The sequence below is a fragment of the Schistocerca gregaria genome, chromosome 10, assembly GCF_023897955.1.
Source record: "Schistocerca gregaria isolate iqSchGreg1 chromosome 10, iqSchGreg1.2, whole genome shotgun sequence".
In the NCBI taxonomy this organism is placed as follows: Eukaryota; Metazoa; Arthropoda; class Insecta; order Orthoptera; family Acrididae; genus Schistocerca; species Schistocerca gregaria.
The window spans coordinates 72275366-72289145 of NC_064929.1; the positions used below are offsets into that span (position 1 = coordinate 72275366).

Sequence of the window (13780 nt, forward strand, 5' to 3'; positions counted from 1 at the left end):
CAACGGCTGAGCTTAAGAATAATATCAGAGAATTGCAAGATGCTGAAATAATAAGCTTTCAATTTTGAGAAACAAATAAGAGACGATAAAGGTGTGCACAAAGGTCCCAAAAGCGCTGAGCAGAGAACAGAAAGGATTCTGCAGGCTGAAGTGTTGCGAATTGTCAGAATGTCACAGAAGTGACTCTAACTTTTTGAACAGAGTAATGACAGATGAAAAGATGTAGTTGAAAATGATTCCGAATCAACAATACAAAGTAGTGAGTAGTACACAAAAACTTCACCTTATCTGAAGAAAGCCTACTTGAACAAATCCAAGGTTAAAACAAAGCTAATTTTCTTTTTTTATCTCCAAAGGTGTGATTCATAGTGAATTTGTGCCTCAAGAGCAAACCGTTAACTGCTATTTTTACACCCAAGTCCTCACAATGATGTGTGATAGGGTGACACACATCAGGAAAGACCTAACAAACAACTGGATTTTGCATCACAACAATGTTCTGAACCACACTGACCTAGTGTAGTAATTTCTCACCAAAAACACTGTGGCAATGCTGCCTCAGCTGCTATACAGCCCTGAATAGACACCACTGAACTCCTTTTTGTTTCTGAGGACTAAAGAGAAACTTGAAAGACCATCACAGGTTGAGGGAGGGGTAAAAGAGACTCCAACGCATTATCTTAAGGAGTTTCTTTTTGTGTGCCTTCCGGGAAGCCTAAGCAGACTGGCAAAGCAGTGGCAGCAATGTATAGAGCTGAAGGAATGTACCGGTACTTTGAAGACTTTTAAGATCTTATACATTAAAAAGCAATGTATCTATTCCAACAAAAAAAAAAAAAAATGCTTTTAAAAACTTTTCAGACTGACGTAGTAGTCATGGGAGGGAAATATCTGAACTAGTGCAGACCCCTCTGGGTAATGCGCACTAGGTAACTAATATTTTTAAGCAACATGTAGAACTGAGTGATATCAACTGCAATTTAGATTCTCTGGGGAAAAACTCGGTAAAGAAGATGTTGTAGTGGTTTTCGGGGTGCTGAAAACAATTTGGACCAAAACCTTAACTACACAACAGAAGATAATGTCAGGTACATCACTGGGAATGCTCTGCACATGGTTGTGTCAATTCTTGAGTGATATGATTAGCCCTAGATGAAGTGTTTTGTTGAATATGTACAGTTTTTTGTAAGTCACTCACCAGATTAGCATGATCACATATGGGTGAGACGGATCTATCACCCCTCACACAATCATACCACATACGGCATGGTCTACACCTAAATGCTTCCCATAAGAGGATACTTGCATGACTCCAATTCTGGAAGCATTCAGCATAACCAGAACACTTTGTGTCCAATCCCTATGATACCCAATATTTTAATTAGGTGGTTTTTAGTGCAAATGTTTCTGAAAGACAGAGCTGCTAAATAACTACACACACAAGTGCAAAAATAAGTTTAGAAACAAAAAACAGCAGTTTGGACAGCACAGATGTTAACAATTATAATATCTTTGGATTTTTCTATAAAAACGTAAGAAGCTTGTTCAGTACAAAAAAATGAGTTTCTCATGTCACTACAGGACACTGAAAATCCTGAAGGTATTTCTACAGATGTGCTATGCATAACAAATCATCATTTGGAAGTCACAGAAATTGAAGCGATGTACCCAGATGGATACATATTATCTTATTACTGCAGGTATTATATGAGGAAAAGAGGAGTGACTATATACACAAAAAGGGGAATCGAGTCCCAGGCCGTAGGTGTTAGTGAATACTGCATTCAACAGCTACTCAAGTGCTGTACTTCAGTGATAGAACTGGAAACATACAGTTTATAGGACGCAACAGGAAACTTTTAAAGCTCCATTAAGCTATCAGGAGTAGTCCAAATAAGACTTTGTACAAATAACTGGGAAGTGATTGTATGTGGAGATTTCAGTACACATTTAATCTTGGACAATTCCGATAGAGAGCACCAACACACAAAGTGTTTAACTTTTTTGACTGTACATAATTATCATTATTCCAATAATACAATCCGTTCTTACTGAACCATGAAACTAAATTTAATAAAAATTCTGCAGCTTTATCATTGTCATCTTCACATTGGAATAATAGAATTTTGTTTAACCAGGTTAAAGAATCACCCAAAGTATAATAATATTCCCACACATTGTTAGAGGTAGCATAAAATATACTATCCTGTGAACCAGAACATAAAAGTGATTCAATTCCCCTAAGATCTAAATCGTTAATGGTTTTCTTGTATAACTCTAATCCAATATCGAAAAATCTTTTAAATTTAGGATCAATAAAATTCATGAAGTAACCATGATAAATTGGAAGCACATTTGTAATGTTCTCAGGTGGTATACAATTGTACTGAATTAGTACGGAAAGAACCAGGCGCGCGATTGTTGTCGGGTTGCACCCTTTTCCTGTAATGATCTGTTTGCGCCTCAAATGAGACTGTTTACATGGTGCATTATTTGCGTGCCTCCACACTAATTTTGGTTTGATCACCACATCAATATTTTCAATAAGAAAATAGGTGATATGTTTATCAGATCATGATAGCCAAATGGTAGTAATAAACTATCCCCATCAATCAGGTTCAACTAAGACAGGAAAAGTAAAATTTCAGATAATTATAAATGGTGTCTCAATTACATTAGGAGAGCATTTACAAGGTGAAAATGGGAAGAAGTGTATCAAGAACAAACAAGAGGTGCTAATTTTAATTATTTCCTAAAAATATCCCTACAACATTATGAATCCAGCTTTCAGCTAAAATTATGTATTGGACCGCCCTTGAAATCTTGGTTGTGGTGCCTATGGTTGCAAGTTGGTGAAGTCAATGAATGTGAAGGCAGAAAACACTGATTGTGGTAAAAATTGACCAGTAGCAAAATCTAATGTTTACACCAATGCCATACTGAAAAATGCAAGGGCGAGTGGGGTGGTCCAATACGTAAGTTTTATTCACCTTCCTTTACAATAGGCCAGAGCCATTAACAGTGGAAGTTGTAAAACAGGGTGGTTAACATCTGGCATCAAAATATTTTGTATTAAGACAGAGACAGCTTTATTTAGCACAAAATACTACCTCTAATAAAGAGTTTTAAATGCACTACAAACAGCACTGCAAAATTCTTCACTATGTTATCAGAAAAGGCAAAAACCATTTACTACGTAAAAAAAAGGAAAAAAAAAATCAAAATCAAGACAAGGAAAATTTATAAATGGATAAAGCATTATTAGGCATGAAATGAATAAACTTGGCCAGGATAATCATACTGAACACCCACATGACAATACCAGTGAGAAAGATTATATGAAATTCAACCAGCAACTACTAAATTCAATGACTTTTTCGTAACTCTAGCTGAAAACACAGGGATAAAAAATGGTCCTTACAAAAGCAGATCTAAACCAGATGTACCCACAATTCCAGTGCTGCAATTTGGCAAGTGGGGTAGGTTGGGATGGAGGCCTTGTTGTTTATGATGCGTAAAGGCAGCTGGTTTGCCATCTAGGAATGCCGGAGGAGGAAAGGGTCAAGTGGTCAGGCTAGACATGTGATACGCAGGCGAAGGAGCTGGTGGGGTACAGCACACACCGGATGTGATACGGGGATGTGAATTGGGAGAGGGTGATAGGACAGAGGAAGAGAAAAATGTTGTGTAGATGGTGGGGGGACAATGGGTTATCTGAGATTGAGACCAGGGCAATTATGGTAGTGAAGGATGTGTAACAAGGATAGCTCCAACCTGTGTGGTTCAGGAAGATGGTGGTGGAGGGAAGGATACAAATGGAACCACTGAAATTGCACATGTTGTGCTCAGCTGCCCCTTGTACCAGGGGTGGTCAATTTTGTTCTTGGCAACAGTCCAGCAATTGCCATACATCGTTGTGGACAGCTGGTCGGCAGACATACCAACGTAAAAAGCTGTGCACTCTTTGCAGCAGAGTTGGAGTATAACAAGGACGCGTTCAGTGATGGATGCTTTCAGAGATGGATGCTTTCAGAGATGAAGGGATATGGTCTCCTTGGCAAAGCACTGAGGTTGGGCATAGAGATGAAATAGGATGTTGTGGAGGTTGGGTGGGCGATGGAAAGGGGTGGAAAGGATGTCCCTCATTTTCATGATAGTAGCTAATCAAAGCTCTGATGAAGTAAGCGATTCAGTTCTCCCAGTCCAGGGTGATGTGGAGGGGACTTCTCTGTAGCTGATTCTTGGGCGTTGAGGAAGGATAAGGGGTGGACTATGATTTGGGGGTTAATGCCTGTCTGTGTAGTCCTTCATGAGACTTCCAGTATACTAAGCAAGAGAGTTCTTGCATCTGGACATATGTCGTTCAGAGGAGGCTAGGCTATATGAGAAGGATTTTTTGGTGTGGAAGGGATGGCAGCTGTCATAAATGTAGGTACTGTGGTGGATAGTGGGGTTAATGTGGACAGAGGTGCAGAAAATATCCCAAGAAAGTCTACTTTTGAAGTTTTAAGAACTGCCTTTAAAAGGTGACTCTAGGAATATACAACAGTGTCCTACAAATCACTCCTGTAGGGATCATGAGGACAAGGTTACATTATTTACAGCACACACAGGGGCACTGAAACACTCCATATATGAACAGAATAGGAAGAAACCATAATAACTGGTACAGTGGAATGTAACTTCTGCCAGACACTTCACACTGGTTTGCAGAATATAGATGTACATGTATAATGTACAATTTCACCTGACAAATCATCTTTATGATACAGAACGAAGCTGACATTGGTTATCAGTAGGTTCAGCAGATCTGATATTCTACACTACGGATCAGTCGCTCACCTTGACCAAGTTTTTGGAGTGGACCATCACTAAATTCTAAGCTTGTTATGCCTAGATGGCACTGAGATTATTATATACAGAGCATTTGCTGAACTTAAGCACTGAGGGTGGAACCACATATCTCCTATTAAAAGAAACATTCAAATGGTTCAAATGGCTCTGAGCACTATGGGACTTAACATCTGTGGTCATCAGTCGCCATAACATTCAAATGAAGTGAATTAGCAAACCACAAAATACCTATAGCAGGTGACTCAACAGGGACTTGAACCACACTCATCCCAAGTAAGAGTCCGGTGCCAACCACTGCATCACACTGGTCACTTTTACGACAACTATCTATTGTTGTTGGTAATGGAATAATCCTAGGTTGGATATTGTCTATACAGCCCTATTTCACTTTCAGCGTCATTGTTTCTAAAATAATATACTTGCACAAGTCTTTCAGCACCTGTGATCTACAAGGTGTGTACTCTTAAGCAAGAAGAACGCATATATTTCAGTTTATTTATGCCCTATTCCTGTTTAGGGTATAGTGTTTTGGTTTTACTTGTTGTACCAATTAATGTGGCTGTTCTCACTGCACGCTTTTGTTTCTGAAAAGTAAACACACACACACAAAAGAATTGTTTGTCAATGTATTTTATTTTTAATGGCAATCGGGGAATGGTGATCGGAAAAATTTAATGAATAATACAAGTTTAGTATAAGTTCAGGTTACGAAACACATACAAAGAAAAGTAAGAAACTAAACAGTTGCGCGTCTGTGGTTGAACTGTAGCTGACTGACTTCTAGTGTTCCCAGTGCGACCGCTATGGGAAAACAGCTACCACTCTGCAATAATAAATTAATGAAACAATACAAGGATCGTGGATGTTGTAGGTGTTTGACTTTTATTTCGTATCCTACATCAAACTTATGAGTTCGACGAGATTCATACACCCAGGACGGGCGAGCAGCCGAGCAAATTACTGCATCATATATAATAATAATGAACTGACATTACAATCCTAAAACCATGCCCACGACAATCACTTATCTTTTCATTTAAGCAAACGTGTTTCGCTACAGTTCAGGGAAAAATTAATTTGCCCTTGAAAAACATTTAAAAAAATATATTAAAGCATACTAACAGCAAATGAATACACATGAAAGTAAAAAAGATCTCACCATTTTCTTTGTTTATGTTGTAGTCTTTCACAATACAGATCTCGGCAGAAATATAATATTTAAAGAAGCAACAATAATTTAGAATTGGTTACTAAACTACCATGTAAACAAACACAAGCTGCGCGCCACACATCACGATCATAAGTTCTCTGATACTATCCTGCGTCAATATAAAAACAGGCGGCGCAATCGGTGTAGATTTTTATTCCATGAGTTGTACGTTTGGATTTATTTAATACGTCTCTCTATGAGCGATCAATTATGAAAAATCAAATCCATTATTTTGTGGTTCATTTGTTATTTTTATCGTAAACGTAGCTTTTATTCACCATTTTATCGTTGTCATGATTTGCTGATGAACAATATACAATAATTAAGTTTTAAGGAACAATTGTACACGGATTTTCTGATGTATCACAAATGAATACGCTTTCACTTTAAATCGGTGTACTATGCAGCGTCTATGACCAGTCAGTGATGCGTTGCATAGGGAAGTTACGTGATGCGCATATAGTGTTATTGATGCCGACGCCAACAACAAAATTTGACAGTCTTATGTAATTCCTTATGTTGACAGCGTGCCACTCGGAATGTTTGTGCGTTCAAATTGACATAATTTAATTTAGGAAAACTCAATGGAAGAAACTAACGTTTCGAAAACGCAAGGCGCACCGAAAATGGACAGTGAACCCATGACAGGTCAGTTGCCTGCAGAGCAAACAGATTGTATTTGAAAGACATTGTTTATTTAGTGATGAAGAGTTTGTAGTTCGCTGTAATGTGATTATTTGTGTGTCTTAGCAATGCCCCCTATCCATTTGCACTACGGTAGAAGTTCTTGTTAGAATTTTTTTAAAAATCATGCGTTCAGAAAAAGTTTCTGTTAGTGTACTATTAGCAAATAATTACTTCTTCTGATTCTAGTAAATTCGCCGTCTCATAGCATCGCGGGAGCGGAAGAAGAATCATCAGAACGAACTCCTGAATCCGTAACTGATGAAACATCAGCTGATTCTTCAGAAAAAAGCGCATCAATACTTAAATATGAGTATGTAGTTTTGTTTCTCGTTAACTGTACGCAGTTATTTAACAGATTTAGATTTCTTATAAGTTGAACGTAACACAGTAGCCTATGTAATTGCTGTCATTACCTTGTTTATCTTAGAATAATTGTTACATCCGTCTATATTGTGGTGTCTTTAGGTAAATTGCTAGTTCAGTAACCGTTTCTGTATAGCTCACGGCGAATTTCCGCAGCATTGTACTAGATCAATGTCTCATAAGCAGTCACAACTTATTCTTGTTCGTGTAATTTGTAAGCAGCAGTTTCCAGTGACACTGGGGGGGATTTGCTAAACAGTGGAATTATAAATTATAAACTTTGCAATGCCACTTTAGATGTTTGATTTTGCTAGGCTAGTTCTTCACAAGAAAATAACAAGATGACTCTTTATGAAGGCCATAGCTGCTTATTAATTCTTGAAAAATTTGATCACATCTTTCAGTAGTAACCTCACTGTGAATAGAATGTTGAGTTCCAACAGATATAAGATGGCCCACATTTAGTTCAGTAATATTTTAGAAGTGTGTCAAATTTCCTATGAAATTTTAGAAAAGTCTCATGAATTATGTGGTATCAATCATTCTAAAACTTACTGTATTGTTATATATTATTCATGTGTCATCCCTTTTAAGTAATTCATTCTGTGTGGTTGACTAGAGGAAAAACTACAGTGAAACTTCACTATTTGCGTTGAATTGTGGACTGAATAATTCCAAAGATTACTAAGTTACCTGAAGCTTTAATTAGGCATATAACATAGTGTATAAAATGAGATATACTGTAATATTGTCAAATGCTGAGCAGTAATTTAAGAGCCACTAATTTAACGATGCCACACTAATAAACAATAAGATGAAACAAACTGAAGTTACAATATACAGTCAAACGTCACATTAAACAATCTTGATACACACACTGTATGTATTCAAAAATGAGTGCACTGTTCTGGAAATTTTAAATTCGCATACATACTTTACAGTTATTTAATAATGTCATCTGGATCTATGATGAGATAGTCCACAGCAACCAGAGAGACAACACTAGCCGATGTTGTTGCATGTTAATATTTTCATACCTGATACAAGTTGTTAATGGTTTAAAGAACTAACTTATTTGTGACTGAGACTCTTCTTTGCAGTTTTATTTTATTGCTTATCACATCTCTTTCAGCAAAAGGAAATACATCAGGGGATCGGGATTAACATTAAATAAAGCTATTTATTTATTCATCCATAGACAAAGGTACAATAGTACTGGACATGTCGCAAACATACAGAAAAATATATTCATATAAAACATTAACAAAATAGGATAGGATAATATGAAGATACGGCAGGAAATCAGCCATGGCCTAATCAGAGGAACCATCCCAGCAGTCACCTTAGGGACACAGGAAAAAATTTGAATGGCTTGACAGAGAATAAATTGCAGTCTTCCTGAGTGCGAGTCTAGCACATTGACTGGAGTAGCCACCTCACTTAGTACACGATTGGAAGAGGAACTGTGAAATACATTGTCCATATTGTTAGTGGAACATGCACAATAAGATAAAAAAGGAATTATAATGTTGAAAATAAACACTGCAGAAAAGTACAAGATGTACAGTAAGTCAATCAGCAAGGATTTGGTTAAAATTTGAAACTTTGATTTAAAACACTCCTTACAAAATAAAACACAGGAGAAGATTGTATAGCACTGCTAAAAGGCATAAAGCATGAGCACACGAAATCCTGCCAACACTTTAACCATCACAAATAACTAGCAAAAGATCCTTTCACAGCAGAGGTTTGTCATTGAGCATCTACAACAGAGGAAGCAGAAAGCTAGCAGCAGAAACATTCTTCACCAACACAAGCGTCAGCTAACAGGATTGAAAGAACTCTAAAGTGAATGAGGTTGTAGCAATCTTAAAACCTAACATATTCACTTAGCCTACATTATAGAAGCATTTCTCAACAAGAAATAATTTTAACTCTGATCTAAAAGCTGTTTCCATCTTCAACCTCTTTAAGTATGCACATTATAAAGAATGGCACCAAAGTGGCGGATATTCTAACTTGTTCTATATGGAGGGATGCACAGTGGCGAGTGTTACAACTCTGGTAGTCGGAGTTGTTTAGCAGGTTATCAAATCAAGTTGTTCTCATCATCTACGTTTGTATATGTAAAAGGATGGAACAGTAAGCAAACAGCTTTTTAAATAGGGGCTTGCAGTGAGCCTGCCTCGAGCTGTGTTACAAAATTTGAATAGCCTTTCTCTGTAATGAAAAAATTTTGTTTTGTTACTTTTACTCCAGAAAACTATTCCGTAAGCTACAAGAGTCTGGAAGTAACCAAAATAAGCCAGATGAAGATCATGGTATTGACTCGTCTTCCAAAATCTACATACATACTTCGCAAGCCACCTGATGGTGTGTGGCGGGGGGTACCTTGAGTACCTCAATCGGTTTTCCCTTCTATTCTGGTCTCGTATTGTTCGTGGAAAGAAAGTTTGTCAGTATGCCTTTGTGTGGGCTCTAATTTCTCTGATTTTATCCTCATAGTCTCTTCGCGAGATATACGTAGGAGGGAGCAATATACTGCTTGACTCCTCGGTGAAGGTATGTTCTTGAAACTTCAACAAAAGCCCGTACCGAGCTACTGATCATATCGCTTGCATATTCTTCTACTGGAGTTTAGCTATCATCTCTGTAATGCTTTCACGAATACTAAATGACCCTGTAACGAAGCGCGCTGCTCTCCGTTGGATCTTCTCTATCTCTTCCACCAACACTATCTGGTACGGATCCAACACCGGTGAGCAGTATTCAAGCAGTGGGCAAACAATTGTACTGTAACCTACTTCCTTTGTTTTCAGACTGCATTTCCTTAGCATTCTTCCAATGAATCTGTCTGGTATCTGCTTTACCGACGATTTATTTTATATGGTCATTCTATTTTAAATCACTTCTAATGCCTACTCCCAGATAATTTGTGGAATTAACTTGCCTCCTCTTTCTGACCTGCCATATTGTAGCTAAATGATAAAGGATCTTTCTTGCTATGTATTCGCAGCACATTATACTTGTCTACATTGAGATTCAATTGCCATTTCCTGCACCACGCATCAATTCATTGCGTATCCTCGTGCATTTCAGTACGATTTTACATTGTCACAACCTCTCGATATACTACAGCATCATCCGCAAAAAGCCTCGGTGAACTTCCGACATTACCCACAAGGTCATTTATATATATTGTGAATAGCAACGGTCCTACGACACTCCCCTGCGGCACACCTGAAATCACTCTTACTTCTGAAGACTTCTCTCCATTGAGAATGACATGCTGCTTTCTGTTATCTAAGAACTCTTCAATCCAATCACACAATGGGTCTGATAGTCCATATGCTCTTACTTTCTTCATTAAATGACTGTGGGGAACTGTATCAAACATCTTGTGGAAGTCAAGAAACACGATATCTACCTGAGAACCCATGTCTATGGCCCTCTGAGTCTTGTGGACGAATAGTGTGAGCTGGATTTCACACGATTGTCTTTTTCGAAGCCCATGCTGATTCCTACAGAATGGATTTCTGGTCTCTAGAAAAGTAATTATACTCGAACATAATACGTGTTCTAAAATTCTACAACTGATCGACGTTAGAGATATAGTTCTGCACATCCGTTCAACGTCCCTTCTTGAAAATGGAGATGTCCTGCGCCCTTTTCCAATCTTTTGGAATGCTATGCTCGTCTAGAGATCTATGGTACATCGCTGCAAGAAGAGGGGCAAGTTCCTTCGCGTACTCTGTATAAAATCGAACTGGTATCCCATCAGGTCCAGCGGCCTTTCCTCTTTTGAGTGATTTTAATTGTTTTTCTATCCCTCTGTCATCTATTTCGATATCTACCATTTTGTCATCTGTGTGACAATCTAGAGAAGGAACTACAGTGCAGTCTTCCTCTGCGAAACAGCTTTGGAAAGACATTTAGTATTTCAGCCTTTAGTCTGTCATCCTCTGTTTCAGTACAATTTTGGTCACGGAATGTCTGGACATTTTCTTTTGATCTACCTACTGCTTTGACATAAGACCAAAATTTCTTATGATTTTTTGCGAAGTCAGTACATAGTACTTCATTTTTGAATTCGTTGAATGCCTCTCTCATAGCCCTCCTCACACTACATTTCGCTTTGTGTAATTTTTGTTTGTCCGCAAGGCTTTGGCTATGTTTATGTTTGCTGTAAAGTTCCCTTTTGCTTCTGTAGCAGTTTTCTAACTCGGTTGTTGTACCATGGGGCTCTTTTCCATCTCTTACGATCTTGCTTGGTACATACTCATCTAACGCATATTGTACGATGGTTTTGAACGTTGTCCACTGATCCTCAACACTATCTGTACTTGAGATAAAACTTTTGTGTTGAGCCACCAAGTACTCTGAAATCTGCTTTTTGTCACTTTTGTTAAACAGAAAATCTTCCTACCTTTTTTAATGTTTCTATTTACGGCTGAAATCACCGATGCTGTGACCACTTTATGATCACTGATTTCCTGTTCTGCGTTAACTGTTTTCTAATAGTTCGGGTCTGTTTGTCACCAGAAGGTCTAATGTGTTATCACCACGAGTCGGTTCTGTGTTTAACTGCTGAAGGTAGTTTTCAGATAATGCACTTTAAAAAATTTCACTGGATTCTTTGTCCCTGCCACTCATTATAAATGTTTGAGTCTCCCAATATATATCTGGTATATTAAAATCTCCACCCAAAACTATAACATGGTTGGGAAATCTACTCAAACTATTTTCCAAATTTTCCTTCAGGTGTTCTGCCACAACAGCTGCTGAGCCAGGGGGCCTATAGAGACATCCAGTTACCATGTTTGAGCCTGCTTTAACAGTGACCTTCACCCAAATTATTTCACATCTTTGTCAATTTCCTTCAATACTACTGCAGTTTTTAGCGCTATAAACACACCTCCCCCTTCGCTGTCCAGCCTGTCTCAGTGGTATACATTCCAATCTGAGTTAAGAATTTCATTACTGTTTATGTCTGGTTTCAGCCAACTCTCCGCCACTAGTACTATGTGGGCATTGTGACCGTTCATTAATGAGAGCAGATATAGGAACTTTCTATAGATGCTCCTGCAGTTTACTATTACATTAATATTGTCATTCCCTGTTGTGTTTTGCCTACTGCTATCTTTTTACATCTCAGGAGGTGTCTTGTCGAGCCTAGGGTTTATTTTCTTCACACTTAGTCAGCCTGTCAGCATTGAGCCATGAATGCAAGGACTTAGGACTTCAATTGTAGTGGACAGAGATTCCTTAAGGTCTCTCACTATTACACAAGAGGCTAGTGTCGTCTGCAAACATGAAGTAGGCAGCTGTGTCTGAGGTGTGTGTATCATTTATATAAATAAGGAACAGAAGGTGCCTAACACACCACCCTGGGATATGCCTATTCAGGCTTTTCTTGCATCAATACTAATCTGATTTTATGATTAGCAAGAGCTGATATGAGTTGTTAAGTGTGCCTCAATTTTCCCATTTTAAACATTGGTCTGTTATCTGTACATTCCTTGGAAATCTGAATCTTCTAATCGTTCAAGACGAAACTCTGCTTCATTGTTGCACAAATTATCATTCGATGTGTTCTGAAGGGTCTTAGTTTTGACTTCAATTTACTAGTCCAGTTGAAAATGGGACTGTTGATATTATAAAAGCTTCGTTTCATTTGAGTCTGTTTGCCTATGTTGTCTTCAGCACTGAAGAACATCATACGTTCATTGATTATCACTAAGGGTGCTTACAAGTAAGTGCCACTCTCTGGACTCTTAGCCTGGATCAAATACGTAGCATTTGGGTGGAGAGACATACTTAGTCAGTCCACTATCACTAGACATATCAGGGGGATGAGAAGGAACATTGTCTAAAATCACTAATCCTGTCACCTCTTCAAGATTGTTTTACTTTTCAATTCCAAATTTTGGAACTTCATGGATAATTTATTGAGCCTCGTGGTCTAGCATTGAAGCACATGCTTATAAACTGATAAGGCATGAGACTGAGCCCCAGATCTTTTTTAGTATGCCATTTAGCCTTGCATTCACCTCTTAATGATGTGGAAATTCAACAAACTATACATGGCTTGGATTCCACATTATGCTGTAGGTCCCATTTCCGCAGTTGGGTAACGGCTGTGGGCCAGGGACGTTTAAGGTGCCAAAGTAGTTTCCAATAGATAGACTTGCACCAACTCACATGAAAGAATTACAGATGAAGTTGTTTTTGAACCAACCAGAAAATTAGTGTGTGTTAAACCAGGTCTTCTTGTTAGCTTTGCAGATGACAAGGTGGCACTGCAAACTACTTTTGATTGTCCTTGGTTTCTTAGATTATCCAGTCCTAGGTTTCTTACATTTTCCAGTTATAAAATATTGCTTTTAAACTGCACGGACCATTGTTATTAGCACACAAAAGACCAGTAATTCATATTACTACTAATGTTCTGTCCACATGTTGAATTGTGTTTCCTGCTGACCTATGTATTGACAGGATGAACTTCAAAAACAAACAAGAGTTGTCTGTGTTGTAGACCTGTGCAAAAGACAGTTTGCTTTTTCTAAGACATTCTTTAGTTTTTAACAAAATGTCTGTGCATTTGCTAAATCTGCACTTAAGCTTTTACCACATACTTTTCTTTTAGGAGGTATTGTGCTGATTACA

General features: G+C 38.0%; 2 protein-coding genes across 4 annotated transcripts in view; one reads left to right on the forward strand and one right to left on the reverse strand.

Annotated features, from left to right (window-relative positions):
* Positions 1-6431, reverse strand: part of LOC126293444 (meiosis-specific nuclear structural protein 1-like) — a 98729-nt gene extending 92298 nt beyond the window's left edge. The window contains exon 1 of one of the 3 annotated variants that reach the window (XR_007552289.1): positions 6014-6160. Coding sequence is in view for 2 of the 3 variants with exons in the window: in XM_049986677.1 (XP_049842634.1) it covers positions 6014-6016 (3 nt within the window). In the remaining variant the exon portion in view is untranslated. Of the gene's footprint in view, positions 1-6013; positions 6165-6342 lie in introns of those variants that run through there. The other 2 variants (XM_049986677.1, XM_049986676.1) reach the window with 2 other exon arrangements.
* Positions 6382-13780, forward strand: part of LOC126293443 (TBC1 domain family member 5) — a gene marked incomplete at its 3' end in the record, with an annotated part of 130643 nt that continues 123244 nt past the window's right edge. The window contains 2 exon segments of the mRNA XM_049986675.1: positions 6382-6712; positions 6938-7061. Coding sequence (XP_049842632.1) covers positions 6649-6712; positions 6938-7061 — 188 coding nt within the window.